This window comes from Capra hircus, chromosome 19 (genome assembly GCF_001704415.2).
Source record: "Capra hircus breed San Clemente chromosome 19, ASM170441v1, whole genome shotgun sequence".
Lineage (NCBI taxonomy): Eukaryota > Metazoa > Chordata > Mammalia > Artiodactyla > Bovidae > Capra > Capra hircus.
Window position 1 is genome coordinate 56438378 of NC_030826.1, and position 27672 is coordinate 56466049.

The 27672-nt window shown below is 57.5% G+C and overlaps 2 protein-coding genes across 4 annotated transcripts in view; both read right to left on the minus strand.

The window, feature by feature from the left end:
* Positions 1-15747, minus strand: part of TTYH2 (tweety family member 2) — a 35570-nt gene extending 19823 nt beyond the window's left edge. Inside the window, exons 1-3 of the mRNA XM_018063884.1 lie at positions 15576-15747; positions 7084-7256; positions 3326-3437 (exon numbers count right to left, since the gene is read on the minus strand). Of these exons, the coding sequence (XP_017919373.1) occupies positions 3326-3437; positions 7084-7256; positions 15576-15704 (414 nt within the window). The 5' untranslated portion in view covers positions 15705-15747. The remainder of the gene's footprint in view (positions 1-3325; positions 3438-7083; positions 7257-15575) is intronic.
* RPL38 (ribosomal protein L38) lies at positions 21577-25870 on the minus strand. Of its 3 annotated transcripts, none has more exons than XM_018063885.1 (5): positions 25770-25870; positions 25523-25556; positions 25314-25374; positions 22291-22413; positions 21577-21652 (listed from the first exon to the last, which is right to left on the minus strand). In XM_018063885.1, the coding sequence occupies exons 2-5, from the start codon at positions 25523-25525 to the stop codon at positions 21627-21629; spliced, it is 213 nt and encodes a 70-aa protein (XP_017919374.1). In that variant the 5' UTR covers positions 25526-25556; positions 25770-25870; the 3' UTR covers positions 21577-21626. The 3 variants fall into 3 exon arrangements, with proteins under 3 accessions (XP_017919374.1, XP_017919376.1, XP_017919375.1); XM_018063887.1 differs by having other exon boundaries at positions 25754-25811; XM_018063886.1 differs by having other exon boundaries at positions 25678-25796.

The window sequence follows — 27672 nt, forward strand, 5'->3', positions numbered from 1 at the left end:
GCACAGAGCTCCCCGAAGGGAGACAGGGAGGTGGGACACTCAGAGATGGCCCTGCTGCTCCCACAGGCAAGAGACACTCTTCGGATCAAGAGGGCTGGCTCAGCTCCCCAAGTTGGGGCGAAATCAGGGGCAAGCTAGCAGGTGGAGGAAGCTGTTATCCCAGAGGATGGAGCAGGCATTCTCCAGCTGCGGCCCTTGGACCAGCGGCCTCGCATCATCAGCTGAGAACAAATTCTCAATGCAGATTCTCAGCGGAGAGCCTGGGGTGGGGGGGGGGCAGGGCCCGCCACCTGGGTCTGTCAAGCCCTCCAGGGGATTCTGATGCAAGCTCAAGTTGGAAAATCTCTGACCGGGAGGAAGCTCCTTCTCAGAAAGGAAGGAGGTGAAGGGGCAGAGTCTAGGCAGACTAGGGGCAGGGCCCGCGTCTCAGAGCCTGGAGGGGAAGGGCTGAGGCCAGACCCCTGGGCTCCAGTACTGGGTTCTGCAATGCGCCAGCTCCCCACTCTGGGGCAGCCACAGCACCTCCCTGTGCCCAGTTCCTTCACCCAAAGGGATGCCCACAGGCCGGCTGCCAGCTCAAACCCAACCCAGCCGAGCTCCCAGAGGGGTGGAGTCCCGGGCCATGGTTTTAAGCTGAGACCCCAGTGGGCTTCCCTGATGGTAAGAAGTGCTATGCAGGATACCCGGGAGATGAGGGTTTGATCCCTGGGTCAGGAAGATCCCCTGGAGGAGGGCATGTCACCCCACTCCAGTATTCTTGCCTGAAGAATCCCATGGACAGAGGAGCCTGGCGGGCTGCAGTCCATAGGGTCACAAAGAGTCAGACACAACTGAGCGACTGAGCAGCAATGGGTTAGAGGCGTGCCAGGTGCCCTGGGTGAGGTCCAGATGGGGTCACTGGATCCAGAGAAAGGATCCACCCAAGGCATCCCAAGTGACTCTTTCTGACCCCCCAAATCAGTGTGTGCAGCTGACTCAGGACCCTGCTGCCAGCCGTGGCACAGGGCTCCCCAGGCTGGGAGGGTGCACACCTGGGGCTCCTGGTCCAGGAAGGAGAGCCTGGCAGGGCCCACCTTGCTCTGGCCCAGGTCTGAGTTGCCTGACCTGTCTCCTGAGTACCCCGCCCCCAACCTCCAATCAAAGCTTCCACTCTTCGGAGATAATAATAGTAATACATATTATTATAGTAATTATAATAATAGCATCATTAGCATAGCTCCCCCACCAACATTTGGAGAGTTCTTTGTAGATAACCAGGCATTTTCGCAGGCATCATCTCATCAGCCATCACTCATCTGATATTTGGCCTTCACCCCTCAGATCTGGGGGCCTGCTAAGATCTGCTGTCTCCCCGGAGCCTTGGGACCTGGGAGCCCACCCCAAGGTCAAAACCAGCCCTGGAAGCCCAACACAGGGCCTCCTTCTCCAGGCAGTACCCTTGGCCCTGGGCACTCTCGGCATGGGGCAAGGGGCCCAGCCTGGAGGTCCCGGTCCCAGCTCATCCCTGGGTGATAAAGACAAGAAGAATTTGAGTTTTCCCATCAGGATGGCTCGGGGACTTTCTTCCTCGGTCCCTGGGGGAGCCACAGGCCATTCTTACAATGGTCACAGGTCAGCCAGTGAAGGGCACGGCTCCGGGGCTTCCCCAGAGGTTCTCCTGTGGAGGGTGAGTTCTTCTGCCCGGGTGGGTGGAGCCCTTTCCACACCAGGGCAGAAGTGAGGGTGGGGGTCCCAGGGAGTAAGCCCCGCCCCAGGCCAGGGCGTGCCTAGGCCCCCCTGTGCTGGTCATCCTGCGTCGGGTCCCCCAGCTTCTCCACCCTGCTGCCGTTACAGCTGCCCCAGGCCAGGGTCCAGACAGCTAGTTCCTGGTCCCCAGGGATGGGTCCCAGCAGACACAGTGAGGGGAACGGATGAACTCGCAGGAGAGTGGGGCCCCGGGTCTGGCCTATGGCCCTTAGCTTCCCAGAAGGACTTTATCTGAGGCCAAAGGCAGGGCAGCCAGCACCCGGCCACCCCACCCGAGGACCAGCACAGCTGTCTCTTTAAGGGAGCTTGTCCTGGGAGGGCTGGGGGATTAAGGCCTTAGAGGAGCTTAAGGGAGGGGGGGGTGCAATGGGGTCGAGTCCCTCCTCCAGAATCCTCTTCCAGCAGCACCGGGATGAAGTCCACACACTCCGGTCAGGGCCGGATTGTGTGGCTGAGGCTGCCGGACACAATCGGCCATTGGCTGAGGTCACCCCTCTGCTGGGGACCTGGCCCAGGGTGGACATACAGCAACTGGCGTTTCTGAAAACTGCCCTGGAGCGTGGCTCCTGGGACACTGGGGCCGCTGGGAAATCAGCTGGAAAGACCTGGTGCATGAACGTGACAAGCACGGGGGGCCAAGGGCTGTGTTTTCAGAAGACCCTGCCTCCTTGCCCAGAGGCTCACCAAGTGGACCTCTGCCTTGCGCTAAAAATCCCACTTCTCCTCTGGCATGTCCTTCACCCTGAGCCCCCCAGCTGGAGCCATGACGCCTGGAAACCAGAGCCTGGAGCACCCCGTGCTGGCTTTGGAGGCTCTGCACTTGGTTTTGAGGTTTTCCCCTTGACATCTTCTAGACCCAACCCACAACGCTCTGTACTCAGCGCTGAGAGTGAACACAGAAAACACTGCGGGAGGAGCTTCTCTGGTGGCTCAGTGGGAACAGAGCCGCCTGCCGAGGCCGGGGACGCGGGTTTGATCCCTGGGTCGGGAAGATCCCACGTGCTGCAGGGCAAGTAAGCCGGAGTGTGGGTTGCTCTGCTCCGGAGTAGTTGTGAGTAAGCTCACAGCTACTGAGCTGACCCTCCAGGGCCCGGGAGCTGTAGCTACTGAATGAAGCCCGTGGGCCCTGGAGTCCATGCTCCGCAAGAAGAGAAGACACCACGAGAGAGAAACCCACTCACTGCAGCTGGAGGAAAGCCCGTGCAGCAGCAAAGACCCAGCGTAAATAAATAAACAAATAAAAAACAGTGTGTGTGTGTGTGTGTGTCTCGGGGGGCGGGGGCGGGGCTGATTTTCCACATTCAAGAACCTCTTGGGCACAGGTCTCCTAAAGGTGGGTAGGATTTGATCCCACGGCCGTTCCACCCATCCCCAGGCCCCATCCGCCTTTCTCCTTGGGTCCTCACTCCCACCCCTGCCTGGGGAACAGAAATGGCCTGTCTGCTCCTGGCGGGACCAAGTGGCAGCCCCACGGGGCGTCCAACCCCCTTGGAGTCGAGCTGGCCGGATCTGACCGGGGCGTCTGTGGGGACCAGGCTGACCTTTCGGGCCGTGCCTGGCTGCCCGGGCAGGACCTTACCAGCACATCGATCCCGGAGAAGGTGTGGTTGGCGTTGTCCAGGGCGTAGAGCAGCTGATACACCCCGTCGTTGGCCTCGCTGTTTCCATAGAAACCCGCGCCCACTGCAGTGCTGTGGGTGAGACCCCAAAGTTAGAGGTGATACCCGGAGGAGATGGTTTTTTTCAGGACACTATTTTTTAGTGCCGTTTTAACCGCACGATGAACATGAGTGGAAAGTATATGTAAGTCCCCGTGGTCTGGCCCCTCACTCACACAAACTCCCCCACCATCCACAGCCCCCACCAGAATGGCACGACTGTTACAACTGATGAACCTAAGAGGACAAGCCACTATCACCCAAAGTCCACAGTTTACGTTTGGGTCACTCCTGGGGCTGTAGAGTCTTAGGTCTGAACAAAAGTATAAGGACACGTGTTTGCCATTATAGTATCACACAGAGTAGTTCCACGGCCCTTAAAATCCTTTGTGCTCTATCTTGTAATCCTCCCCCATCCCGAAACCCTGGCAACCATTCATGTGTTCACCGTTTCCATAGTTTTGCCTTTTCCAAAACGTCATATGGTTGGAATCATACAGTAAGTGGCCTATTCATATGCATTTAAGCTTCCTCCGTGTCCTTTCGTGGCTTGATAGCTCATTTTTCTTTGAGCGCTGAATAATATCCCATTGTTTGAATGAAAACAGCTTGGCCGTTCACCTCCCGAAGGGCATCTCGGTTGCTTCTACTGTCGTTGTTGTTCAGCCGCCAAGTCATGTCTGACTTTTTGCGACCCCCTGGACTGCAGCACGCCAGGCTTCCCCGTCCTTCACTATCACCCGGAGTTTGCTCAGACTCATGTCCATTGAGTCGGTGATGCCATCCAACCATCTCATCCTCTGCCGCCCTCTTCTCCTGCCCTCAGTCTTTCCCAGCATCACTAGGCCTTGGCAATTATGATACAAGAGGCTCTAAGCATCCATTAGAGCGGGTGTTTGACTTCAGCTGAGGGACTCTTTCCTGGGGTAGGGGAGAGGGGGTGGTTTAAACTTCTGGCAAGTGTGTTGGCCAGGCCATGAGGGGAAGGCTCTGGGCCAGTGGGCCCTGGCCTGACCTGGCACGTTTCATTTAGCCCAAGGGAAAACACTCCCGTTCTCTAGTCCCGGGGCTCCGAAGGGTGGAAGATTTTGCTGGCTGGGCCCCAGGGATTCTGATGCTGGCAATAAGTCGGGGAGGGGCTCAGGAACCCGTATCTTTCGGGCTCCCCAGGGCTGACACACGTGGGCTTGGGGACCGCTGAAGTCTCGTGAAATCACACCTGCCTCTCCGAAATCCTCTTAGTGTTGGGGACTCCCCCTCCGTTCTCTATCCTTTCCCCCACTCTCCTGTGTTGCCCATCCTACTGAAAAGTTCTGGATTCTAGAAAGTCCTACTCTTCGGTGTGATGTGCAGGCCCGTCTTTCCGGTGGCACACAGGCATAGCTGCCCTGCAGCAGGTGGGATCTCCCCGGATCAGGGATCGAACCCATGTCCCCCGCGTCAGCAGGCGGATTCTGCACTACTGGAACACCAGGGATCCAGAAAGCCCCCCTTCTTATGTGGAGTGGAAGTCTACCTCCTTAAACCACACACCCACTGATTTCTGCCTGTCCTCGGGGTCAGCCTGGAAGAAGCCTCCAACTCTACAAGATGACCTGCTGGACATCTGAATGGGGCTCCGTATCACCCTCCTTATCACTCTTCCAGTCAAGCGTGTCCTCCAGACCCTGGTCCACATCTGGTTCAGCTCATCTGGTCGGGCAGTGCTCTGAGTGACGCTCCCAAGCCCAGGCGGTCCCTCCAGCTCTGAGCTTGGGTCCTCCCTCCCCGCCACCGACCCTGCGGTCCACAAACACCCCTGGATTTCTCCCCAAGGACCCCTGCGAAGCCCAGGTGCTCCTCCTTCCTCTAGCGCTCTACTGACTTTTGTTTTGTTTTAACCAAAAGCAGAACTCCAAATCCATCTCCGTGAAATTTCATCTGGTGGGTTTTGGTCCAACATTCCAGCCTGAGCAAATCATCTCGAATCTTGCTTCTGTCATTGATTGTATTTTATATGACTCACAGCACTGGGGGTCCTCTGAAGAATCATCGAACAGCCTCGAGTTTTCATCCAAAACACTGGTTTTGGGGGTAGGGGTGAAGCTACATGTGTTTACACTTATCCTTTTTCTTTGAAAGGGACAGGACCTGCGAAGGAATCCCCTGGAAGGCTGTTACGGAATCCTCCTTCCAGGGCACCCTTGACCCTGAATTCAGTGTGTCTCAGGAAATGGTCCATGGCCCGCAGGACAGAATCACCTGGAGGGTGAGGGGGGCGGTCGACGCTGCACCCACTGTTATCAGTGTGGTCTGAAATGTGCATTTTGAAACAATGTTCCCGTCTGCTTCGTGGGTCTGACGCAGGCAGCATACGCCCATGTCAGCTACACTTTGGTGAACCAGTGTGTAAATCAATACTCTTTGCATTCACCCAGAACTGTTCACCCAGCTTTGAACCCCCTTAACGGCACCAGCCCGGCATCTGAGCTCATTGAAACTGCTCCCTCCTCATCCCCCCAGCCTCACTCTGGATCCCTCCTCCTCCTGCTCTCGTTGACTCCCTTCCTTGCCCCTCTGCCTCAACTCACTCCCACCTGGCTCTGATCTGAGCTTGACTCCAGCGACTGGAACTGTGGACTTCCACTGCGCTCACCCCCGATCCCGCCACCCTGCAGCCCCATACGGCAGGCAGGACAGATGGCGAACGTGATCTAACGGGGAGAAGACAGCCCTGGGGCGCTGTGAGCTGCAGGGGATGAGCCCCAGGTATCCTCACGGCCCAGGCTCACTGGACCCCATCTGCCTCCTCCATCTGGAGACAGTAGGTCAAATCCAGCAGGACCATCTCCCAGTGTTTCAGGCAGGCCTGAGGCTTTTTGGAAAATCTTTGTAGATACAAAAACAAGGAAAAACAACTCCTCGGACTTCCCTGGTGGTCTAGTAGCTAAGACTCCGTGCTCCCAATGCAGGAGGCCCAGGTTTGATCCCTGGTCAGGGAGCCAGACCCCGCATGCCTCAACTAAAACCTAGTGCAGCCAAATAAATGAATGAAAATTAAAAAAAAAAAAAAAAGAAAGAAAACACGAAAAATACAACTCATGAGAAAACAAGGCCCGTGTGTGTGGGGTCACTTCTTGAGCAGTAGCTTGACTCTGACACGAAGTTAGAGATTCTCACTATTGGAGCAGAGAAGACCTGGCTGAGGGCACCAAGAGCCACTGATCCTGTAGAAGGTGGAATTGATCTGGGCTGGAGTCAGACTCTGATCGCAGATCCAGGGCGGTAGCTGGGAGGGGATGGGATGCAGAGAGCGGAGCTGCCACCGGTCAACTGCTCAGGGAACTCCCTGCTGGGCTGGAGAGGCTCACACCAAGGGTGGCGGCCTGGGATGCTAGGGAGCTTCCCATAACCACCCGGGACATCTGATTCCCACCGCTTGGGGAGAAAGCGGACAGCATGCACCCCAGAGACAGGATCTCCCACCCAGGTTCCCGGAGCTCAGGCACGATCACATGGGCAGACTGAGCCACCTGGGGTCTGTTATGATGGGGTAGGGCTGGAGGTGGAAGGTGAGGAAGGGCTGTCATGGTCAAGGGGCTGGGTCAAAGAGACCCAGACGGCCAGGGCTGCTTTTCGTCCGCTGCGTCCGCCTCCCACCTCCGCGCCCCCGCCCGGCCCAGCGCAGACAGACACTCACCAGCAGATGAGCGCGGCCACCACGGCCGTCCAGGTGACGCAGCAGGAGCGGGGGCGCTTGGTCTGCGCCGCGTCGTCCCGCCGGCAGCCGCACACGCAGACCAGGTAGGCCGCAAGGAGGACGAGGTTCAGGCCCAGGCCGATGACGGCCACCAGCCCCAGGAACAGCAGCGACTGAGGAGGGAGAGGCCAGGGGTCAGCGTTGGGTCCCAGGGAAGGGCCCCAAGCTCAGCGGGGCTGCAGAAGCCGTGACTGAGCTGTACGTCCATTGCCCTCCTCCCAGGACCGATGCTCCCGCTCTGTATAAAGTGCCCTGCCCTCGGGCACCAGGAGTTTGGGGGAGATGGAGCTCAGGTGTGGGAGGGGGCAGAGGACCTGAGACAAGAGGCAGGAGATGTGGCTCAAGGCTGGCCCCCCATCTGGGGCATGCACACCTGGATGAAGGTAAGGACCAGACCCTGCCTAATGGATGCTCTGAGTCACTCAAGAGACAAGCAGGAATTGTCCCCAGACCCTGAGGTCTATGGGTGATGCTTGGTATGACCGAGGAAGACAAGGAGAGGGACGTCCACACGACTGGAGCATCCAAGGCCTCCTGAGGAGGTAGGGCCTGGGCAGGGTGTCTCAGAAGCCGAGCAGGGGCCTCGGGCAGACGTCCTGGCGTATGCCCCCTCCGAGCCTTGCTTTAGGAGTTGGGATCCTTCCTAACCAGAGGCCAACTCCGTGAGGGGGAAGTGGGAGATGTCAGGAGATGCGCCTGCGGAGGTCCCTTCTACCGCACCCCGAAAGGGACAGTGACCCCCAGATGCCAAGGGTGGCAGCCAAGCCCAGAATCCTGAAAGGGAGAAGATGCCATCTCAGGCCTGCCAAGCACCACCGGGTCCTACAAAGGGGGCTGCTGTTGGCCAGGAGGCCCAGAATCCCCTACTCCTTGCCCTCCAGTCTTCTGACTCAGCCAGATGGACAGTAGATGGCCCCAGGGCTGGACCTGGCTCTAATCAGGCTCCTGAGCCGACAGCCTCGCCCTGCTGCACACGGGCCCCTGAGTCACTCCCAGCTGGGAATCTCCAGTGCTCCAGTCTGGGCTGTCGCGGGGGGGAGATGAGCAGATTGGGGGAGATACCGGGATCCTTCCAGTCTGAGGAGGAGACAAGTCTCAGGCTGGAGGGTGCGCACACCTGGAGGCTGAGGCCTGCAGTCTGAGGTCATCTTGGCAGGAAGGGGCGGAGCCTCACAGGGGAGAGGGGGCACCTGCTCTGCTGGTCGCCTGGACCGACAGGCTCCCGAGCCTCACGGACAAATGGCCAAAGTGATGGGGACAGCCCGGAAGTGGACGGGGGGACGGCCCACTTGGATGTGGGATAGGTGGCTGTGACAAAGCGTGGCTCTCGCCTCCACCTGGCGTAATTGTGTCACAGACCCTGCCAGGGGCCTGCCCTGCCACCCTCCCGACTCAGCGGCATGGAGGGCGAGTCCTCCTCCTCCAGGCAGTTGGGAAGGCCCAGTAGACCTGAACACATGCATCCCCCTGTGGAAGTCCTCCTGGGGTGGCAGGGGCGGGGACCCCTGAGCCCGGACCACTAGCCTTGTCCCATGCACGGAGCCAGGAGGCTGGCCTGGGGAGATCGTGGGAAGGAGCCGCCCCTGCCGCCCCCCTGGTGGCTCAGACTGAAAAGAACCCGCCTGCAGTGCAGGAGACCAGGGCTCGATCTCAGGGTCAGGAAGATCCCCCAGAGGAGGAAATGTCTACACACTCCAGTATTCTTGCCTGGAGAATTCCATGGACAGAAGAGCCTGGCGGGCTACAGTCCACGGGGTCGCCGAAGAATTGGATGCGATTGGCAACTGACACTGCCAGCCCCCAGCACAAGCCCCCAGGGCAAGCCGCTTGCTCACTGGAGGCCCTGTGGCCCCGGGCCATGGGGAAAAAGGTCAAGGACAGATAGGAGTTTCAGCTCAGTTCAGTCGCTCAATCGTGTCCAACTTTTTGCGACCCTATGGACTGCAGCACATCAGGCCTCCCTGTCTATCACCAACTCTCGGAGTTTGCTCAAACTCATGTCCATTGAGTCGCTGATGCCATCCAACTATCTCATCCTCTGTCGTCCCCTTCTCCTCCTGCCCTCAATCTTTCCCAGCATCAGGGTCTTTTGAAATGAGTCAGTTCCTTGCATCAGGTGGCCAAAGGATTGGAGTTTCAGCTTCAGCATCAGTCCTTCCAATGAATATTCAGGACTGATCTCCTTTAGGATGGACTGGTTGGATCTCCTTGCTGTCCAAGGGACTCTCAGGAGTCTTTTCCAACACCACAGTTCAAAAGCATCAGTTCTTCGGGGCTCAGCTTTCTTCATAATCCAACTCTCACATCCATACTTGACCACTGGAAAAACCATAGCTTTGACTAGATGGACTTTGTTGGCAAAGTAATGTCTCTGCTTTTTAATATGCTATCTAGCTTGGTCATAGCTTTTCTTCCAAGGAGGAAGCATCTTTTAATTTCATGGCTGCAGTCACCATCTGCAGTGATTTTGGAGCCCAAGAAAATACAGGGGTTCAGAGCCTTGCGGTTCAAAGTGGAGTTCACCAGCACCGCAGCACTGACCTCTTCTGAGATGCAGAATGCACCATCTCCAGCTCCACCCTGGACCCAGTCAATCAGAAGTGCGCCAAGAGATGACCGGCGGGGCTGTATCCTGTTCAAGTCTAGGAAGCACCGAGCAGTGTCCACAGACTTCCTCAAGGTGTTTACGGCAGCGGAACCTTTCCTTCAGACTCGCTTAGCAGAGCACCGATATACAGAGCGTCTCCTGACGGAGAGGTGGATGTAAATAACACGCTTTGTCCTGGCCACCCCCTCGCAGGCCTGAAGTCCCTCTGCTAGAGCCCAGGACCCCCTTCACAAGTTGCAGACCGCTGTGCAGTGTGCAAATGCCTCGAGCCGGCAACCCTTCTCCTTCCCCTGGCAGAAAGGAGGGCTTGTGTCCCCGCTGCCCCCTGACAGCTGTTCACCGCAGCCTAACACTGCAGTAAGAGTCAAGTGCCGGAAGCAACCCAAATTCTGACCAACAAGAGATCTGACATGTAACAGGGGCGAGAGCCACAAAATGGAATACTGTGCAGCCGTGAAAAGTAAGTGGCAGCGACAGCCAGGGATCGGGTGAATGTTCCAGACGCGACACAGGAAGAAACGAGGGAGATGGAGCAGCAGGGGGTGTGGGGGCTAACTGACGTCAGACGCGAAGAGGGGAGGCTCAGCTGCAGGGACGGGCCCGAGACACGCCTGCCTCTGGGAGGGAATCAAGGGGGTCAGGGACAGACGTGGCCTGGGGTGGTGTCTCATATGTGCGCACGCACACACACGCGCATGCACATACACGTGCTGAGGTGTACACTTACTAAGAGAGCACACTTCCCTATAAGTTAATCCTACTGAAAACAAAACAAAACCCGGATAAACCTTTTGCATAGATCAGAGACCAGCTAACAGTCAGACCTCCTCCCAGCTTCCCTAGACAATCTCACCCTCAATATCCTCCCAAACAGGAAAACCCACGGACTCTACCGTGGGCCCCCATCCGGCACAGCAGGACCTCCGGGAAGTAATCATGACTTGGGGTGGTGCCACCTGAGTGTCTCCAAACCACAGCCCGTCCCTACCCCTGGGTTTGCTCCCCCATTTCACCCCTCGCAACACACTCGGGCCCCCTGACCTCTTGCAAGCCCTGTACTGTGGGCAGGGCCCTGGGATTCTCAGGCCGAGGGGCCTCTCCAAGCCGGGCGTCTAGCCTCATTCTTTCACTCCTGCTTTGGCCCAGCCCGGGGAGGCCATGCCTGGGAAATCCAAACTTGGAGGCACTTTTGTTAGCAGTTCTCTTCCAGAACTTTCTTCCAGCACTGGGAGCACGAGGGCAGGGGCAGAGGAGCTAGGATCAGGGTTTGGGCTGTTTAGCGACTAAGTCGTGTCCAATTCTTTGCAACCCCCCTGTGGCCCGCCAGGCTCCTCTGTCCATGGGATTTCCCAGGCAAGAATACTGGAGTGGGTTGCCGTTTCCTTCTCCGGAGGATCTTCCCGTCCCAGGGATCAAAGCCGAGTCTCCTGCATTGGCAGGCAGGCTCTTTATTGCTGAGCCACCTGGGAAACCCAGGGTTAGGGTTAAGGGTGGAGGCAGGAGGGGCTGAAGGAGGGAGGGAAGAGAAGCCTGCACAGCCTTCTCCCCCCGTCACCCTGCCGTCACCCGCCACCCTCTAACAGGCAACAGTTCTGCTTCTAACGGACTCTGCAGGTCCCCGCTACACGCCTCCGGGTGCTACACGCCTCCGGGTGTTACAGGGAGGATGTCCTGTCTGCAGGAAGCCAGGAAGTCGATTCGCACGCCCTCCTGCGCTGAGGGAGCCGAGAAAGGACAGGTTCCCAGCCCCTGTGGCCACCACCTCCCTGAGCTGCCCAACAGCCAGCCCACGACCCCCGCATCAGGGCTCAGGCCTCGCCCTATCATCCAAGCAACGTCCACTCATTCTGGTTTGTCACTTTGTAATGAGAAACCAGAGCACGAACCCAGGACCCCAGCTGGGGGCAGCAGTGACAGACGGGCCTTCTGGGAAGGCCGAGGTGGCAGCTGAGCCCCCAGGGGCTTCTGCACTTGGGTGGAGGAGGGAGGGGGCAACATCCTGAGCATCCCTCACCTCGAGACCCCAGGAGAGGAAGAGTGTGCCAGCCCAGGGGTGAGGCCAGAGGGCGGGGAGCTGCAGGGTGAGGCCCTGACTGGAAAGGGTTAAGCTCCCCCACCTCCTGGGCTGGTGGGGGCAGCGTGAGTGTCTGCTGATCATGACTCAAGGTTCACGCTGGATGAATGGGGCTTCCTCATCCTTTGGCTCCTCTCAAATCCTGCGGCGGGGTGGGGCGGGGACGGCTCAGGAGGTCTTTCCTCCTGAGAAAGGCCCCCAAGCTGGGGGAGCCCCATAGCTCTGGATCCAACCCTCCCTTGGGAGTGTGTGAGACTCTGCGGAGCCTATGAACAGGACTGCCCAGGGTTAACACGTGGAGACAGGTGTAAAAAGTGAAGAATGTCTCCTCTGCTTCCTCATGCACGTCCCAGGACGATGGCTGGCCAGCAGAAGTGGGAGAACAAAGGTGGGAGAGGGAGCAGCCAGGGGGTCCTGCCTGGCGGCAGGGCGCAGTGAACCTCCTCGCAGCAGCGTCTGGGGCCTCCAGCCTCGCAAAGGCACCGGGTCCTCAGTGTCTGCTCTCCCATCTCTCTGGGATGGGTGGTGATGGGGCCGCTGAAGGGGGAAACCGGGGTGGCTGGTTTGGGGAGACACAGCTGGGGGCAGTGTCAGGGCCCTTTCCCCCAACTCTGCCCAGGTAACACCTGGCCGGTGGGGGCCTCCTCCGTGTCAAGCGGGGCTTGTGGCAACTTACAAAGCGCCTGGCGCTGGCCACATGCTTTATATCCACTAAACGACGACAGGGTCCTTTCACTAGCTCTTTGACGCCGGGATCTGCTCCATCCCCACCCTGTCTCACCTGGGCAAAGGTGAGGAGGGTCTCAGCAGCTTCCCCACCTGGAGCTGGGAACCCAGCTGGGCGGGGGCGCCCCTTCAGCCTGGGGCTTGCCACCTCCCCAGGAGCCTGGTGGATGGGGCCCAGGTGATCTGGGTGAGGACTCAGGGTCTGGTCCACTGGCAGGGAGGGGTGGAAAGATTGACCCACAGCGGGCTTCCACAGCAGCTCCCAAGACCCCAGAAAGTGAGCGGGGGCGGTGGGGGGGGGGAACCTGTTTCCTCGAGGAAGTTCTGGGGTTGACTTTGCTCAGGATGTCTGGTCATCACCAGGAGATCTGCTCTTCCAGATCCCTGGCACAGCCCACCCCCTCCCCTGAGCTGTCCTTCATCTTGACTGCCTGGTCCCAGCTCCACTTAATCCTTGGTGTGCATACACGTGTGTGGGGTGGGTGCCCACGTGCGTGTGCACACACATGTGCACACACACACACACTGTACCACAAGCCAGCACTCTTCCCTTGGCCCTCCGGGGCAGAAGCTGCAGCCCCCTTGGCACGTGTCTTTCAGTCCTTCCTAATCGTGACAGCAGAGGATCCTTGTCTGCATCCTCCACGCGTCACTGTACTCGGACACGCTGTTGAACATCAAGGCCAGTCTTCGTAGTGATTTGCGTTCCTGGGACCACCACGTGCGAGGGGACCCTCTAGGCACTGAGCATGTTTCAAGGGGCAGCTTGTTCGCTACTTGCAGAGGAGCGAAGGGAGGCTCAGGGAGGTACAGACACCTGCCCCGGTCACACGTAAGTGACAGCACTGTGGGTTCCAATGCACAGCCCCCTCCCAGCTGCTCAGCTGCTGAGCCCCGAAGGCCTTGGCAGGACAGCTGGCACGTGACCCCACGTCCGGCACAAGGCTTCTCCCCAGTTAGGAGTCTGCTGAGCGCTGAGCTGATCGACAGGAGGAGGTGCCCAATCGATGGTGCTCACTGACATGGGCCGTGACTGCTGCTCAGGAGGAAGGGGACTTCCAGAAGAGACTCCTGGTCAGACACCAGGGGAACTTACCAGAACGGGAGCCGCCTGAAATAAACACTCAGAGCCAGACTTCCCGTCCAGTCCTGTCCAGCCCCACGGCACTCGGATCCCAGGCAGGGCCCTCGGGCTGCCTGAGCAGGTCGAGGAGGGTGGGGGTGAGGCCGGGGGAAGGGGATGCCCCTTCGAGTGCCAGGTCTGACATGAGGAGGAGAGGGACAGGGACTGTGAGTTGGTCCCTTTGGCTTGACTGTCACCTCTCCAGGGGACCAAGCGGGGTGGGGCAGGCTCAGGCCCACCAGGACAGCCAGACAGCAGCTGTCTGTCCCATCCAGCCCCCTCCCCACACCTGAAGGTCGTCTCCACCCAGGCAGGAGCTTACTTTTCCTCCAGGGGAAAGGAGAAAGCCACAGTGGGAGACCCCAGGGCAGGATCTGGGGCGCGGGGTTTGGGACAAGCAGATGTGAGGTCAGACACACACACACAGACACACACACACAATCTGCAAGCAACACAGCTGTCTCTGAAATCATATCCGCCTCTTTTCATGCATTCACTGGGAGCGGAAGATTCCCTGGAGTTCTCCCCAGGCGACCACATTCTCAGGGAGCCAGCGGCCTTCCCCAGGCAGGGCTCAGGCAGGGGGTGGGAGGGGGCGTGCAGACCAGGAAGGGTGCAAGCTGGGGAAGCCAAACTGGCCAACTGCTCCCCGTCTAGCAGCAGCAAGGGGGGCCCGGTTCACTCCCGCTTCTGGAAGGGCAGGCACCATCTGCCTGGGGCCCACGGGTGACAACAATGCTAGGGGTTATTATTAGACTCCCCGGTCAGGTGCCCCGCACACCCCACTGGATCAGGATCCCTGGGACCCTGCAGGAGAAAGTCCTGGTGGGGGAGAGGCGAACAGTTGACTGCCAGCTTGACCTCCGAGGCCCGGCTCCGCCCGGACCCGTCCCACACGCGTAGATTGTGGAGAAACTGCCCGCTGGGGGTCAAAGTCCCCAGATTGGCGCACAGGTCTAAACAAACGGGCCCCATCTCGGGTTTCCCAGCCGCGTAATCTTTGACCCGACAGAAAACTGACTCAGCCTGGCCTCGGGGGCTGAACTGGGCTGGGCCAGACCTGACCAGGCTGGGAGATTCTGCACTCGGTCTGGGCGGGGAAGCCTAGGGGAGCACCTCTTCCCCCTAGGGGTGCAGAAACCTGGGAGGGAAGGGCCAGCAGAGCGGGGCGAGGGCAGACTTGTGGGGATGGGGGAAGAGGCTGGCCAAGCCGCCCAGACCCCAGAAATCTAGGGCTCAGAAGGTGTGTCTGTACAGAGGAGGGGTTGGGGGTGTTGGGGGGCACTGTCTTTCCCCCGCATATCCACATGAGGCTGCAGGTCCACACCCCTCTCCTCTGGCTCTGTCGCCTTCCAGGAGGGGCCCAGGCGGAGGGGCTGGCAGGGGCTGGGGAGGAAGCGTGCCGCGGAGACGAACCCGGAGACTCCAGCCAGTTTCTGCCCAAACTTCTCCCAGGCCGCACAGACCCGGAAAGCGAGAGCGCGTCTGGTTCCCCGCAGGAGGAGGGAAACCCCGGGGAGCGCCCCGCCGTCCCGCCCCCGCCCCCCACAGCTGGCGCGCGAGAATCACCGGGTTCAGGTACCAATGCACCCCCAGCCCCGACCCCTGAGCGGCGCTGCCCTCTCCCTGGGCGCTCAGCCCCCACCCCCGCCCCGCAGGAAGCGCCCTTCCCCCCGTGCCGTTGGCCGGCTTAACTCCCATCTTTCCAGTTGCCCGGGCCCGTGAGGTTCCCAGACGGGAGGGCTGTGGGCCAAGGACCCACGGGGGAAAGGGCGAAGCGGGATGAGGCTGCGGGGAGTGTGGGTGAGTGGGGTGTGGGGTCTGGAGGCGCGCGGAGCGCGGCGGGCTGGGAGGCGGGAAGGGGCGGCTCGGGGACTTGGGGCTCCGGGTCGCGGACTCACCTCCTGGTAACTCTCATCGCGGGGCCTGAAGGTGCTGTCCACCGGCTGCAAGCGCAGCCCGAGGTGCGGGACGCTGTGCAGCCACGCCACCCACCAGGGCGCGATGTACTCCACGCGCGCCGCCGGCATGGCTCAGCCCGAGTGCGCCCGCCCGCCGGTCGGCCCGGGACGCGCGCCCGCCCGGCCCGGCCCCGCCCAGCCGAGGATCAGGCCCCGCCCCCGGAGCGCGGGCCCACCCCACCCCTTCCAGGGCGGCCCCTGCCCCGGGCTCACCCTGGGGCCACCAGGGGTCACTCCCTAGAACCCGAAGCATTTCTTTGGTCTGGAATTTGTCCTGGCGGCTCAGAAGGTAAAGTGTCTGCCCGCAGTGCGGGAGACCTGGGTTCGAGCCTTGGGTCGGGAAGATCCCATGGAGAAGGAAATGGAAACCCGCTCCAGTACTCTTGCCTGGAAAATTCCATGAACTGAGGAGCCTGATAGGCTACAGTCCATGCAGTCGAAAAGAGTCAGATACGACCAAGGGACTTCACTTTCACTTTTGTCCTGGCCCAAGTCCGGGTGAAAGAGGTGGAAGAAGGGAAAACAGCCCCCAGAAGTCTCCTGAATCTGTCTCTTAACAACAGTCTCTGGGTCCCCACTTGCTCCTTGGAAGAAAAGCTATGTCCAACCTAGATAGCATATTAAAAAGCAGAAACATTACTTTGCCAACAAAGGTCTGTCTAGTTAAAGCTACGGTTTTTCCAGGAGTCATGTATGGATGTGAGAGTTGGACTATAAAGAAAGCTGAGCCCCGAAGAATTGATGCTTTTGAACTGTGGTGTTGGAGAAGACTCTTGAGAGTCCCTTGGGCAGCAAGGAGATTCAACCAGTTCATCCTAAAGGAAATCAGTCCTGAATATTCATTGGAAGGACTGATACTGAAGCTGAAACTTCAATACTTTGGCCATCTGATGCAAAGAACTGACTCATTGGAACAGACACTGATGCTGGGAAAGATTGAAGGCAGGAGAAGGGGATGACAGAGGATGAGATGGTTGGATGGCATCACCGACTCTATGGACATGAGTTTGAGCAAGCTCTGGCAGTTGGTGATGGACAGGGAGGCTTGGCTTGCTGCAGTCCATGGGGTCGCAGAGTTGGACACGACTGAGCAACTGAACTGAACTGAACTGTGTCCCCAGGGTTTTGGTCACATCATCAAATCAAGTACATAGACTGTCTGAATGCCTCGGCAATCATGGTATGAGAAAGGCAAGGATGACTGTTCCTGGCGCTTTCCGAGGGTAGAGGTGGCGCTAGTGGTAAAGAACCTGTCTGCCAATGCATGAGGCACACAGGAGAAGTGGGTTTGATCCCTGGGTTGGGAAGATCCCCTGGAGAAGGAAATGGCTACCCACTCCAGAATTCTTGCCTGGAGAATCCCATGGACAGAGGAGCCTGGCGGGCTACAGTCCATGGGGTCCCAAAGAGTCGGACACGACTGGAGTGACTTAGCGTGAACTGACAGATTGCGGACTGGACCGAAGGGACCCAGTCCCTGGGTCACTAGTTCTAAATTCACTCTCTTCCGGGATTGAGCGTCCACTCTGTAAACATGGTCTTGCCCTGGGAGCGCCCAGGTCATCTGCCCAAACAACTAAGGGGTCCCAGCTGAAAGAAGGAGCTGGTTGGAGGGCCCCAACTTCCCACGGGAGAGACCCTGGAGCCTGGGGGAGGGGAGGGAGCCTGGGAAGGCGAGGATGGGCTAGACCTCCCAGGGAGATGTCGGAGCCTTCGAGAACACAAATTAACTGAGGGCCTACTAGGTGCCAGACGTTGTTCTGTCCGTGAACAAAAGCTGATGGAAAGTCTGGCTGGGCGGGGATTGTGGTTTTGTGGCAGGCGGTAGCGGTACACACAGAAGGACAGGCACTAGCTCAGCGGCGCCTTGGAGGAAGGCAGAGCAGGGCCAGCGCATCAGGATGCTGGGGTGGGACTTGTAGGGGGTGCAGTCCCAGGTCCAACAGAGCCTCGCGGGCAGAAATGGACTGCGGTCCCACGACCCAAACAGCGTTCTGTGATTGCAGGAGGCGTGGGGCCAGGAGAGGCTAAGTCTTGGGATAGGGTCCAAGACTGGGTAGAGGGCCGTCTGAGGTCCGTGACGGAGGAGCAGAGAAGTGAAGGGGTCCTGAGAAGATCAGGCTTGTGCTGCTGGCAGTCTGATCAGTGGTGGTGCCGGGTGGGGGTGAGGTGTGTGAGGTGGGGAGACCCCTAGGTTTCTGGCTTGGGGAACCGGGTGGATGAAGGTGAAACTCCATGGGTGACATGCGTTGACTACTAGGGGAGTACAGAGTACACACCCCTTCCCTTATTAGAGATCCAGGACTGGGAGACAGAGCCCTGTTTAATAGTTGAGGCTTCTCTCTCCTCCAGGAGGTCACAGTCCTGGTCAAGGTCCCCAGAACTGCAGCCATCCATCTTCGATGCTGGGGAGCACCTTTCCTGTCACTGGGATTTCCTTTCGTTATTTCAACAAACTTTGAGCACCTTCTCTGCTCTAGGGGATACACTGATGAACACCACACATTCCTGCCTGCATGGGGTCTCAAGTTTAAAGGTGAGGGGAGGCAGCCTTTATCCCACACGGTGATTAATTACAAACCCCCACCCACCCCCAAGTGCCTTCCAGAGCCCAGCACTGGTTTGTAAAGTGGGACTGAATCTGGGGTGCGGGGACATTTCCTGAAAAATGACATGAGGTGAGAGCTGAAGGATGTGAAGGAGTTAACTCAAGGCATCCTGGGAGGAAGGCTGGATTCTGAGCAGGGGGACAGTACAGGGTGAGATCAGGGCCCAAGGCCCGCAGGGTACATCGGGGAATCAGTGAGTCCAAACTCAGCCAGGGGAGTGACAAGATGCTGGAAACTCCCGTGGCTGCTGCCAAGGACTGGGGTGCAAGAGGGAACTGGGGTGGGGGGGATGAAAATCTTTTCTCTGGACTGCAGTACAAAATACAGAGAACTGGATACCAAGAAGGGTAAATTTCACTGTAAATTGCATCTTAGCTAGCCTTGATTTATAGTTTTTTTAACAAAAGAGAAGCTGGCAAGGTGGGCCAGTACGGTCCCATGGACCCTGGCAAGGGATCTGGTCTTGAACAAGCCATGCTGGCCGCTGAGGAGGGTGGACACCTGGAGCGATTTTGGAGGGCCCTCGGTGGCACTCAGCAGTGACCTCACAGGCCGGGACTTTCCGGGGTAGGCACTGCCTGGTGCCACACACGGTCCCCCCCTCCCAGGGCTGCAGCTGCTGCTCCTGGCCTCCCTGACCCGGAAGTTAGGGGGATTTGCCGTTCCTCTAGAAGATTAGAGTCACAACTGTGAACTCAAGTGCCGTAGGGGAGAGGAGTGGGGGAGGGGTCTGCCTCCCTGTGAGTGGCAGGGAGTGAGCCCACCTGTCGGGGGGGGGGGGGGCAGGGCCGAGTTGGGGCACGCGGGGGCAGGGGGGCCGCACCCACACTCGATGCCCATGGCAAGAAGCCTCGGGGTGCATCCTGAACACAAACCTGCTTGGCCAGTCTGCACCCAGCAGACCAGAGGCCTCCAGAGAAGTGGGCAGCAGAAAGCAACCGTGAGCCCTCCCGGGGACTCGTTCCGGGGTTGACCAGCCCTCCTGCCCACGCCACTCCTCATTCAGCTGGTGCGGCCAGAACCAGCTCACCCAAGCTGTGGGCTGACCTCAGCAAGGCAGTGGTGGGCCCTGGGCATGCCAACTCACACAGAATCTCTGGACTCAGCCCTGGACACCATGGTGTGAATTGTTACAGAGGACCCCAAGTGGCTGGGAGGTAGAGGCCAGGGCTGAGACCCACAGCGTGAAAGGATGCCTTCTCTAGACAAATGCCGGCAGGCCTTGTATCCTAGGAGCTGGGGCTGGTCTCTGCACAATGCGCTGGGACAAAGGGAGCCAAGCGGTAAACCCGCCCTCTTCCTGGGAAGCTGGGATGGTGAAAGGGCGGGCAAGACCGGGAGCCGCTGAAGGCGCCCCATCTGGGTCTGGTCACCACCAGAGCCCCAGAGGGCACTTCTCCCAGAAAAAAAACAAAACACGCGCTTCACTACCTCACATGCCGCAGAATTCCTAGGAGAGGAACTGCCAGGCATCTCAGGCACTCGGCCCCTTAGATGATACCGATGGAAACCGGGCTATCGTCCCTGGCCTCCTGCCCTCACTTGCCAGACTCTGGCGCCACCTTGTGGTCCACCCGGAACACCGCGCCAAGACTAAAACACCGGAGAAGGGGCTCTTGCCATAAACTGAGGGAGTGCTGGGAAAAGCAGGCTGGCAACCACCGGAGCGGGGCCTGTGGCGGGAATACTGTCTTGCCAACGGCTGAGGCGTCCACAGGACCCATGCAGGCACCTGCGCAATCTTATCAGGCTCACTATTTTCTCTGCTTAAAATGCGTGCCTGAAGCACGTGGCCCTCCTCTCGGGGGAAAGGATGAGGGTCCTTCTCCACTGAGGCAGGAGGGGGTGTGGAGGCGAACTGCCCTGCCAACTGGCAGACACCCACCAACCACAGGGGACCCACAGCCCCTGCTGAAGGCGATCTTGCCTCCGAGTTCCAGCTAAGCTTCCCTGTTCCCCTGGCGACTCTGACACCAAGATGTGGCAGACCGAAACGCATGGAGCCCTCAGGGGTTGGGAACTGTGCAGGTGAGATGAGGCAGGGACAGAATTCAGAAACAAACCTTTGCATATGTAATCAAAGTCTGACGAGGACAGGACCACCGTCAGCAGGCTACGGTCCATATGGTTGCAGAGAGTTGGACACAACTGAAGCAACTTGCCACGCGTGGAAAAGGCACAAGATCAAGGCCAGCAAGCCAGCAGGGAGTGGATGCAGGATGAGCCCCCGGGAGCCAGGCCTGGCTGGGACCACAGCTGTCACACGATTTGGACCTGCACACGCCTGAGCCAGCAGGCATGTTCCACCCTCTCAGCCACCGCTCTGCTGCCTGGGGCCCGGGGTCCCGTTTCTGGCTCCTCCCTGTAAGCGTCCTCTGGGTTTCCCAGCGGCCTTTCGGCTCCCAGGGCTTCTGTCGCTGGGCTGACACCCACTCACCTCCATTCTCAGCTCCTTGGAAACTCTCATCTAAACTGTCCTTCCAGCTGCGTTCATCTGGTGAACAGCTGGCACCACTCCTGAGCTCTACTCAGTAAACACACAGGACGGACTTTTCTTTTCTGTGCCTGAGAACTCAGGTCTGCAGAAAAAAAAAATTTTCACACACCCACCTGTGCATGTGGTTGGTGGGTATCTGTCAGCTGGCAGGGCAGTTCACCTCCACACCCACTCCTGCCTCAGTGAGAGGACCCCCATCTTTTCCCCACAGAGGAGGAGGGCCACATGCTTCAAGCACACACTTTAAGTAGAAAACAGAGTCTGATACTATTCCACAGGTGCCCGGCACAGGTCCTGTGGGAGCCTCAGCCTCCAGCCCTTGGCAGAGGCATCCCCGCCACAGCCCCGTCTCGGGCTGCCGAGGGTGGGCACCAGCCTGCTCTTCCCAGCACTCTGCCTCAGCGCTCATCCGTCTAAAGGAAGGGCCCTTCTCCAGGGGCACCACATCTCGCCATGGCAGAGACAAAAGCCGCCACATTCCGAGGAGTCTGAGGAAAAGCCAGCTTCATTTACTGCCACTTCTGAGAAGGCTGATCAACTCCGTCAAACTATTGTTTTCATCACCGGGGAGCTTATTTTACCTAAGTGACTTTTAAATCTCAGGAGTGGAGACTGGCTTTATTTCCATCAGTATCTGACTCCTTTAACTGCCTACTTCTTCTTACTTTCAAAATTAAGACTTAGAAAAAAAAATGGCTTAACTGTCCCCTGGGAGGGATCATAGCCCAAGATAGGGGAGTTAATGAGGGAGCCCAGCCAGGACCCCACACTATTCCCACCAGAAGCCATCAGCAAGTTAGGACCCACCCACCCCTGTTCTCAAAGACAAAGGCCATTTTGAGAATTTTAAAAATTTTAATACAGTTCAAAGCAGCGTACGTGGGTTCATTTCAGCTCCTTCACGGCCAAACCTAGAGGCAAAGACACATAAACGTGAGCCAATCAAACGACTCGACTCATCTGAGTTACTACTGCCTGTCTGGATCTGGCACTTAGGCTAAAGAGGGTTCACAGAGCTCAGAAATTAAGCCCACCAGGCAGGTCTGCGTCAAACGTAAGTTAGTGTTTAAAAATAAAAACGCAGTTAACTCCCACATAGGAAGTGGCGCTGGCTGACTTGTACTGTGAAGACGTGGCCTGTGGAACCCTGGCTGGGCTCTGAGCTCCCAGCTGCTCTGCTGAGCCTTCCGCCACCAGGATGGCCCCTCTGCTTAATCCACCCGAATCATCTGCCGTATTCAGTAAGTTTCTCAACCAGTGAGAACGGGGGCCATCAATCCCAGCACCTCCCTACCCTGCAGGGCCATGGTGAGGATGAAATGAGTAGCCCAGGGGGTGAGCACCAGCTGGCATGATGCTATATTAGAAAGGCATGGCTCCCTCTGGGTCTGACTTCTGAGAACCACCCACGTGACACCACCGGCAGAAGCAGACAGTTAGACAAAGCACAGAAGGGACTCTCCTAATTCTGGAGACAAGTCGGGAAACAAGCCCGTGACACAGCCCGCCCCCTCCCCTGCACCGCGGGCTGTGGCTTCCGGCTACTCACCGGGGGGCAGGGACTGCTTCAGCTTCTCGGCCTTCTCTTTGTCTGTGATGACCAAGGTGTAAAGGTATCTGCTGCATCGAACTTTAAACTTCACATTATCCTTATTTTTCTTGATCTTGACGGCTACCAGAGAGACCAGAGTAGTAATAAGACCGCGGCACAGGAGAGAGACATCGCAGTCCACCTGCTGTTTGCTACTTCTGCACAAAGCGGCACCGGTGGCTGCTGCTCTCACCTCCCTCGCGGTCCCTCTGATCAACAGAAAATAAGACCCCCCACCCACCTCTGACCTCAGTGTCAGAAATCCACATTTCCCCCGTATCAATACTCTAGAACCTGAGTTAAGGCCTGTATTTGTAACACAAGTAGCATCTGGCACAGAGAAGGCAATGGCACCCCACTCTAGTACTCTTGCCTGGAAAATCCCATGGATGGGGTCGCTAAGAGTTGGACATGACTTCACTTTCACGCATTGGAGAAGGAAATGGCAACCCACTCCAATGTTCTTGCCTGGAGAATCCCAGGGACGGGGGAGCCTGGTGGGCTGCTGTCTCTGGGGTCGCCCAGAGTTGGACACGACTGAAGTGACTTAGCAGCAGCAGCAGCATCTGGCACAGTCACACACTCCAGGCCATCCAGTATCCACCTTAAAATTCTCTATCAGGATCACAGCTTGGACAATAAAGAGCCCCAAGTGTGCCCCAAATTGAACAGTGTGCAGTTTGAAATTTAGCGAACAATCTGATCATGTACAAGCGTCAATGCGTTTCTATGAGGCCAGGAGCTACTCCACAAGCGGGAAGACAGCCCCTTCCAGGTGACTCATGTGAGGCACCCGTCAAACTGCTTGTTCGGACTCCCATGGCACAGGCTGACCTGGCCACACGACACGCAACTCCATCTCCGCCAGTAACTGCTGAAGGGGTAGGGCACGTCACAGGAAGCAGAAACTATGCCTGAGCCTGCCCAAGACATCGGCTGCCTTGGCTCACATTCTAATAAATCAGAACCGTGGATATTTATTCAAACCAACCTATTCTGCTATCTTAACATTCCTCTCAAAGCTGAATATACTGTGTTGTCCCTAGCAGCTGCCGTACACCTATAAACTGAACTCTCACAAGGTCAGACATAAGCAACTCTTAAAAAATGTTTACTCAACAACATATGATGCAATAATTGTCTTTACAGGAATATACTCCAAAGAACTGAAAGCAGGGACAAGAGAGATTTTACATCAAAACTCACAGCAACATTGTTCACAAGAGCCAAAGGCAGAAACCACCCAAATGTCCACGTTTTGCTAAATGAACTCAGCCGGTCATGAAAGGACAAATGTCACACGATTTCACTCACATGAGGTACTGAGAGTGGTCAGGGTAGAAGAGACAGTAGTGGAGGCAGGAGAATGGTGTCGCCAGTGGGGAGAGTCGCAGACCAGGACTGGCCCAGGGCCTGTGAGGAGCCAGGCTGCCTGGGAGGAGGTGGGCGATGGGTGGAACCCATCTCCCCACGCCCGTGGGAAAACTGGTCCCTGGTGTAAAATGGCTGGGGACTCTTGGTTAATGGGTTACAGGGTTTTAGTTTTGCAAGATGAGAATTTCTCAAAAAGCATGGCTGCCCTACAATGTGAATACAGGCAAACAGGGCACACACATTGCACACCCCAAAACGGTGAGCTTCACGTTGTTTATGTTACAACTATAGCGATGACGACAACTTTAAGTTTATCCAAAAACGACTTCCTGGGCACCCTATCATATCCAGGGGAACATGATTCTCAGGTCACACTTTAACACCAAGCTCCCAAACAGAAGAGCAATGCAAAGCAGTCTGATGATCTGGTGTCATCTCTTCACTGTGCTAAAATTCTCTACCGGGTCATCTGGTCTGACCCTGCCACCAATCCTGTGAGACAGGTACGATCAGCCCCCTCTGCTACAGAGGAAATGGTGGGGTCAGAGAGTTACCCACTGGGAGAGCTGGCCTTTGAACCCAGAAAGTGACCGCAAATTCCCTGGTCTGGACTAAAGCTGACCTGATAAAGTTTCTCTTTGCACATGACTGTAAATAAAAAAAACAAGCAAGTGGCCACCTGCAGTTCCCACAGTACCTGTTACAGGTAAGGGAGACACAACTACGAATCTCCTCGCCCCCACGCCAATCCCCAAAAGGCTCTCCCGTGAGCCACCGCTTCACCCCACCACTGAGACAGGGCATCAGAGACCTCAGTGCCTTAGCCCACCTTAACCCGTCCGTCCAAGAGTACTCTCTCTACTTTCCCAACCTCCCCTTTGGGATGTGTCTGGGAGGGGAGGGAAACTGCAAGTAACAGCCCCAAAGAGATGTGTTAAAGCTGCACATCTGAGTCCAAACCCAGTGCTGACCACGAGCTCCCCAAACCCCCTTCAACAAAGAGACGCGAGAACTCCCTCTCACATCAGGGTAGAGAGAGAGAACAGAGGCAGCTGGGGCGGGCACATGTCAATCAAAGACTTGCTGCTCTACGTGTCTCCTATCAGTGACCTAGCGTTTGCGCAAATGACGTAGTTCATTGTGAACAGAGCTTGTCCTCGGCCCAGAACCCAACACACAGCACTGACTCCGAGTTTGTGAAACCTGAGTTTCCCGACGTCCCCCCTGCAGGAACCTCCACTATCCCCCGGGGTTTGCGCAAACTCCCGTCTACTAGGTCGCTGATGCTATCTAACCATCTCATCCTCCGCCGCCTCCTTCTTTTGCCTTCAGTCTTTTCCACAACCGGGGTCTTCTCCAAAGAGTCAGCTCTTCACATCCGTTCACAGTACCCAACACACACCAGAAAACAAAAAACCCCTGGGGACCCTCCTTAAGGAAGGAAGAGAACACACCCCAGACCAAGCGCCTCGTCTTATGGGAGACAGGCTGAGACCCCCGAACCCCGACAGCAGACGAGGGCAGAAGCGGCCGCCGGCGCCCTCCCGCCGTTCCGGGGGGCGTCCCGAGCCCGCGATCGCCGCCTCCCGTCCAGGGCTCCTACTTACACTTGGCGTCCTTGCGGCGGGCTGTGAGCAGGAAGTCCTTGATCTCCTCAATTTTGCGAGGCTGCAACACAGAGGAAGGCAATCAGCCGCTGAGACGCATCTGGCTGGGGTGCCCAACCCGGGCAGCCCCTTTGGGGCCCCTGAAAACCCTCGCAAAGGCCGCCCTGCCTGCGCCCCCCGCGGGGAGCCCCAAGTGGGGTCGTACTCACCATAGCGACGAGGAGCGGGGCGCGCGGCCGGAACCTGCAGGGAAGACAAGCGTTGGCGGCGTCAACGGGGGCGCGGGCACTGGCGGCGGCCCTGCCTCCCCGCCCCGTGCCCCCGAAATGCCGGTCCCATCGCACCCCACCCTCCCCCGCAACACCTTCAACCCAGAACTGGGGTCCTCAGATAGCACCCGGCGAGGATGACCACGGATTACTACCCCATTCCCCACGTACGGCACTAGAGACTCACGTCAAGGGGCGAGAAGCGAAGAGAACGGAAAAGGAAGAGACTTCCGCTTCCGGGCAATTAAACCGTGCCCCAGAGGAAGCTGAGTACGGTATCTGCAGAGGGTCAAGAACCACACAGGCGTTTGCCCTTCACATGGCTGCCTCTCTGCCCTCTTCTGGCCTAGATTAACAGTGCAGCTTCCTGCACGCAGCGGGCCGCCTCCTGCCCCCACTCTTGACCGCCTCTATTCCTCCGCCCAAATCCCTCCTTGCCTTTGTTAGATTTCATTTCAGACCCAGTTTGAAGATCTGTGTTAGGACTTATTATCAACTAGTTTCATTAGGCCTCTGTGTTAAATGGCAACCCACTCCAGTGATCTTACCTGAGGATCCCAGGGACGGGGGAGCCTGGTGGGCTGCCATCTATGGCGTCGCACAGAGTTGGACACAACTGAAGCGACTTAGCAGCAGCAGCAGCAGCAGCAGTTGGGCATCTAGGCAGAGATGTTTTTCATTTAAATGAAGGGTTGTTCTCCTGTCGTGTCCGACTCTTTGCAACCCCATGAACATGCACACAAGGCTCCTCTGTCCTCGACTATCTCCCAGCTGCTGCTGCTGCTGCTAAGTCGCTCCAGTCGTGTCCGACTCTGTGCGACCCCACAGATGCCAGCCCACCAGGCTCCCCCGTCCCTGGGATTCTCCAGGCAAGAATACTGGAATGGGTTGCCATTTCCTTCTCCAATGCATGAAAGTGAAAAGTGAAAGTGAAGTCGCTCAGTCTTATCCGACTCTTCGCGACCCCATGGACTGCAGCCTACCAGGCTCCTCCATCCATGGAGTTTTCCAGGCAAGAGTACTGGAGTGGGGTGCCATTGCCTTCTCCAGAGTTTGCACAAATTCATGTCTATCAAGTCGGTGATGCTGTCTAACCATCTCATCCTTGGCTGCCTCCTCCTTTAGCTTTCAATCTGTCCCAGCATCAGGGTTTTTTCCAATGACTCAGCTCTTCACATCAGGTGGCCAAAGTATTGGAGCTTCAGCTTCAGCATCACCTTCCAATGAATATTCAGGTTGAAGGGACTCTCTTGTGTATATCTGAGAACCTCTTTCTAGGAAAGTGAAGTCGCTCAGTTGTGTCTGACTCTTTGTGACTCCATGGACTGTAGCCTGCCAGGCTCCTTCTGTCCATGGAATTTCCCAGGCAAGAATACTGGAGTGGATTGCCATTTCCTTCTCCAGGGGATCCTCCTGACCTAGGAATTGAACTCACAGCCCCTGCGTTGGCAGGCCGGTTTTTTACCACTGAACCGCCTGGGAAGTCCATTTAAGAACTGATACCATTGGGAATTCCCTGGTGGTCCAGTGGTTAAGACTGCACTCCCACTGCAGGGGATGTGGGTTAGACCCCACCGGTCAAGGAACTAAGATTCCACTTGCTGGTGGTGCAGAATAAATGAGTAACTGGTGCTACAAAAGCAAGTTAAAACCTGGAATAGCTGACCTCCGTGGAATACTCCTTGGGCAGCCCCTGCGTTAAGCACTTCACCCACAGGGCCTCTGTGATCCTCGGGTGTGCTGGTAAGGGGTGGCCTGGCCATTCACTCCAGTCTTACCCAGGGGAGAATGAAGGCTTGTCAGTTGCTGGGAGAGGTGACATCAAGACTCGAACACACGCTCCCAGACTCCTGACCACTTCTTCCCGAGGCTGTGTGTGCACCTGCAACGCTCTGGCAGCTCTGAGAAGGCAGCATTCTCTTTGCCCCTTTGCTCCCTCGCAGCCTCCCTCCCATCCTTGGCATTTTATTTTCTCGGCACAAATTTACCCTCAGCTCTTAGAGAACTGGCAGGCTCTGGGAAGCCTGAGGTTATCGATTTTATCTTTATCCTCCACTTTAATTTTATTTTTAACCTCCTTACAAATGTCT

What these genes read in the sequence shown, in the direction of transcription:
- RPL38 (XM_018063885.1), bottom strand. An exon ending in CCGCCGCAAGGACGCCAAGT is followed by an intron (nt 22,414 to 25,313) that starts GTAAGTAGGAGC and finishes TCTCTCTGGTAG; the next exon opens with CCGTCAAGATCAAGAAAAAT. An exon ending in GAAGCAGTCCCTGCCCCCCG is followed by an intron (nt 21,653 to 22,290) that starts GTGAGTAGCCGG and finishes CTTTGCCTCTAG; the next exon opens with GTTTGGCCGTGAAGGAGCTG.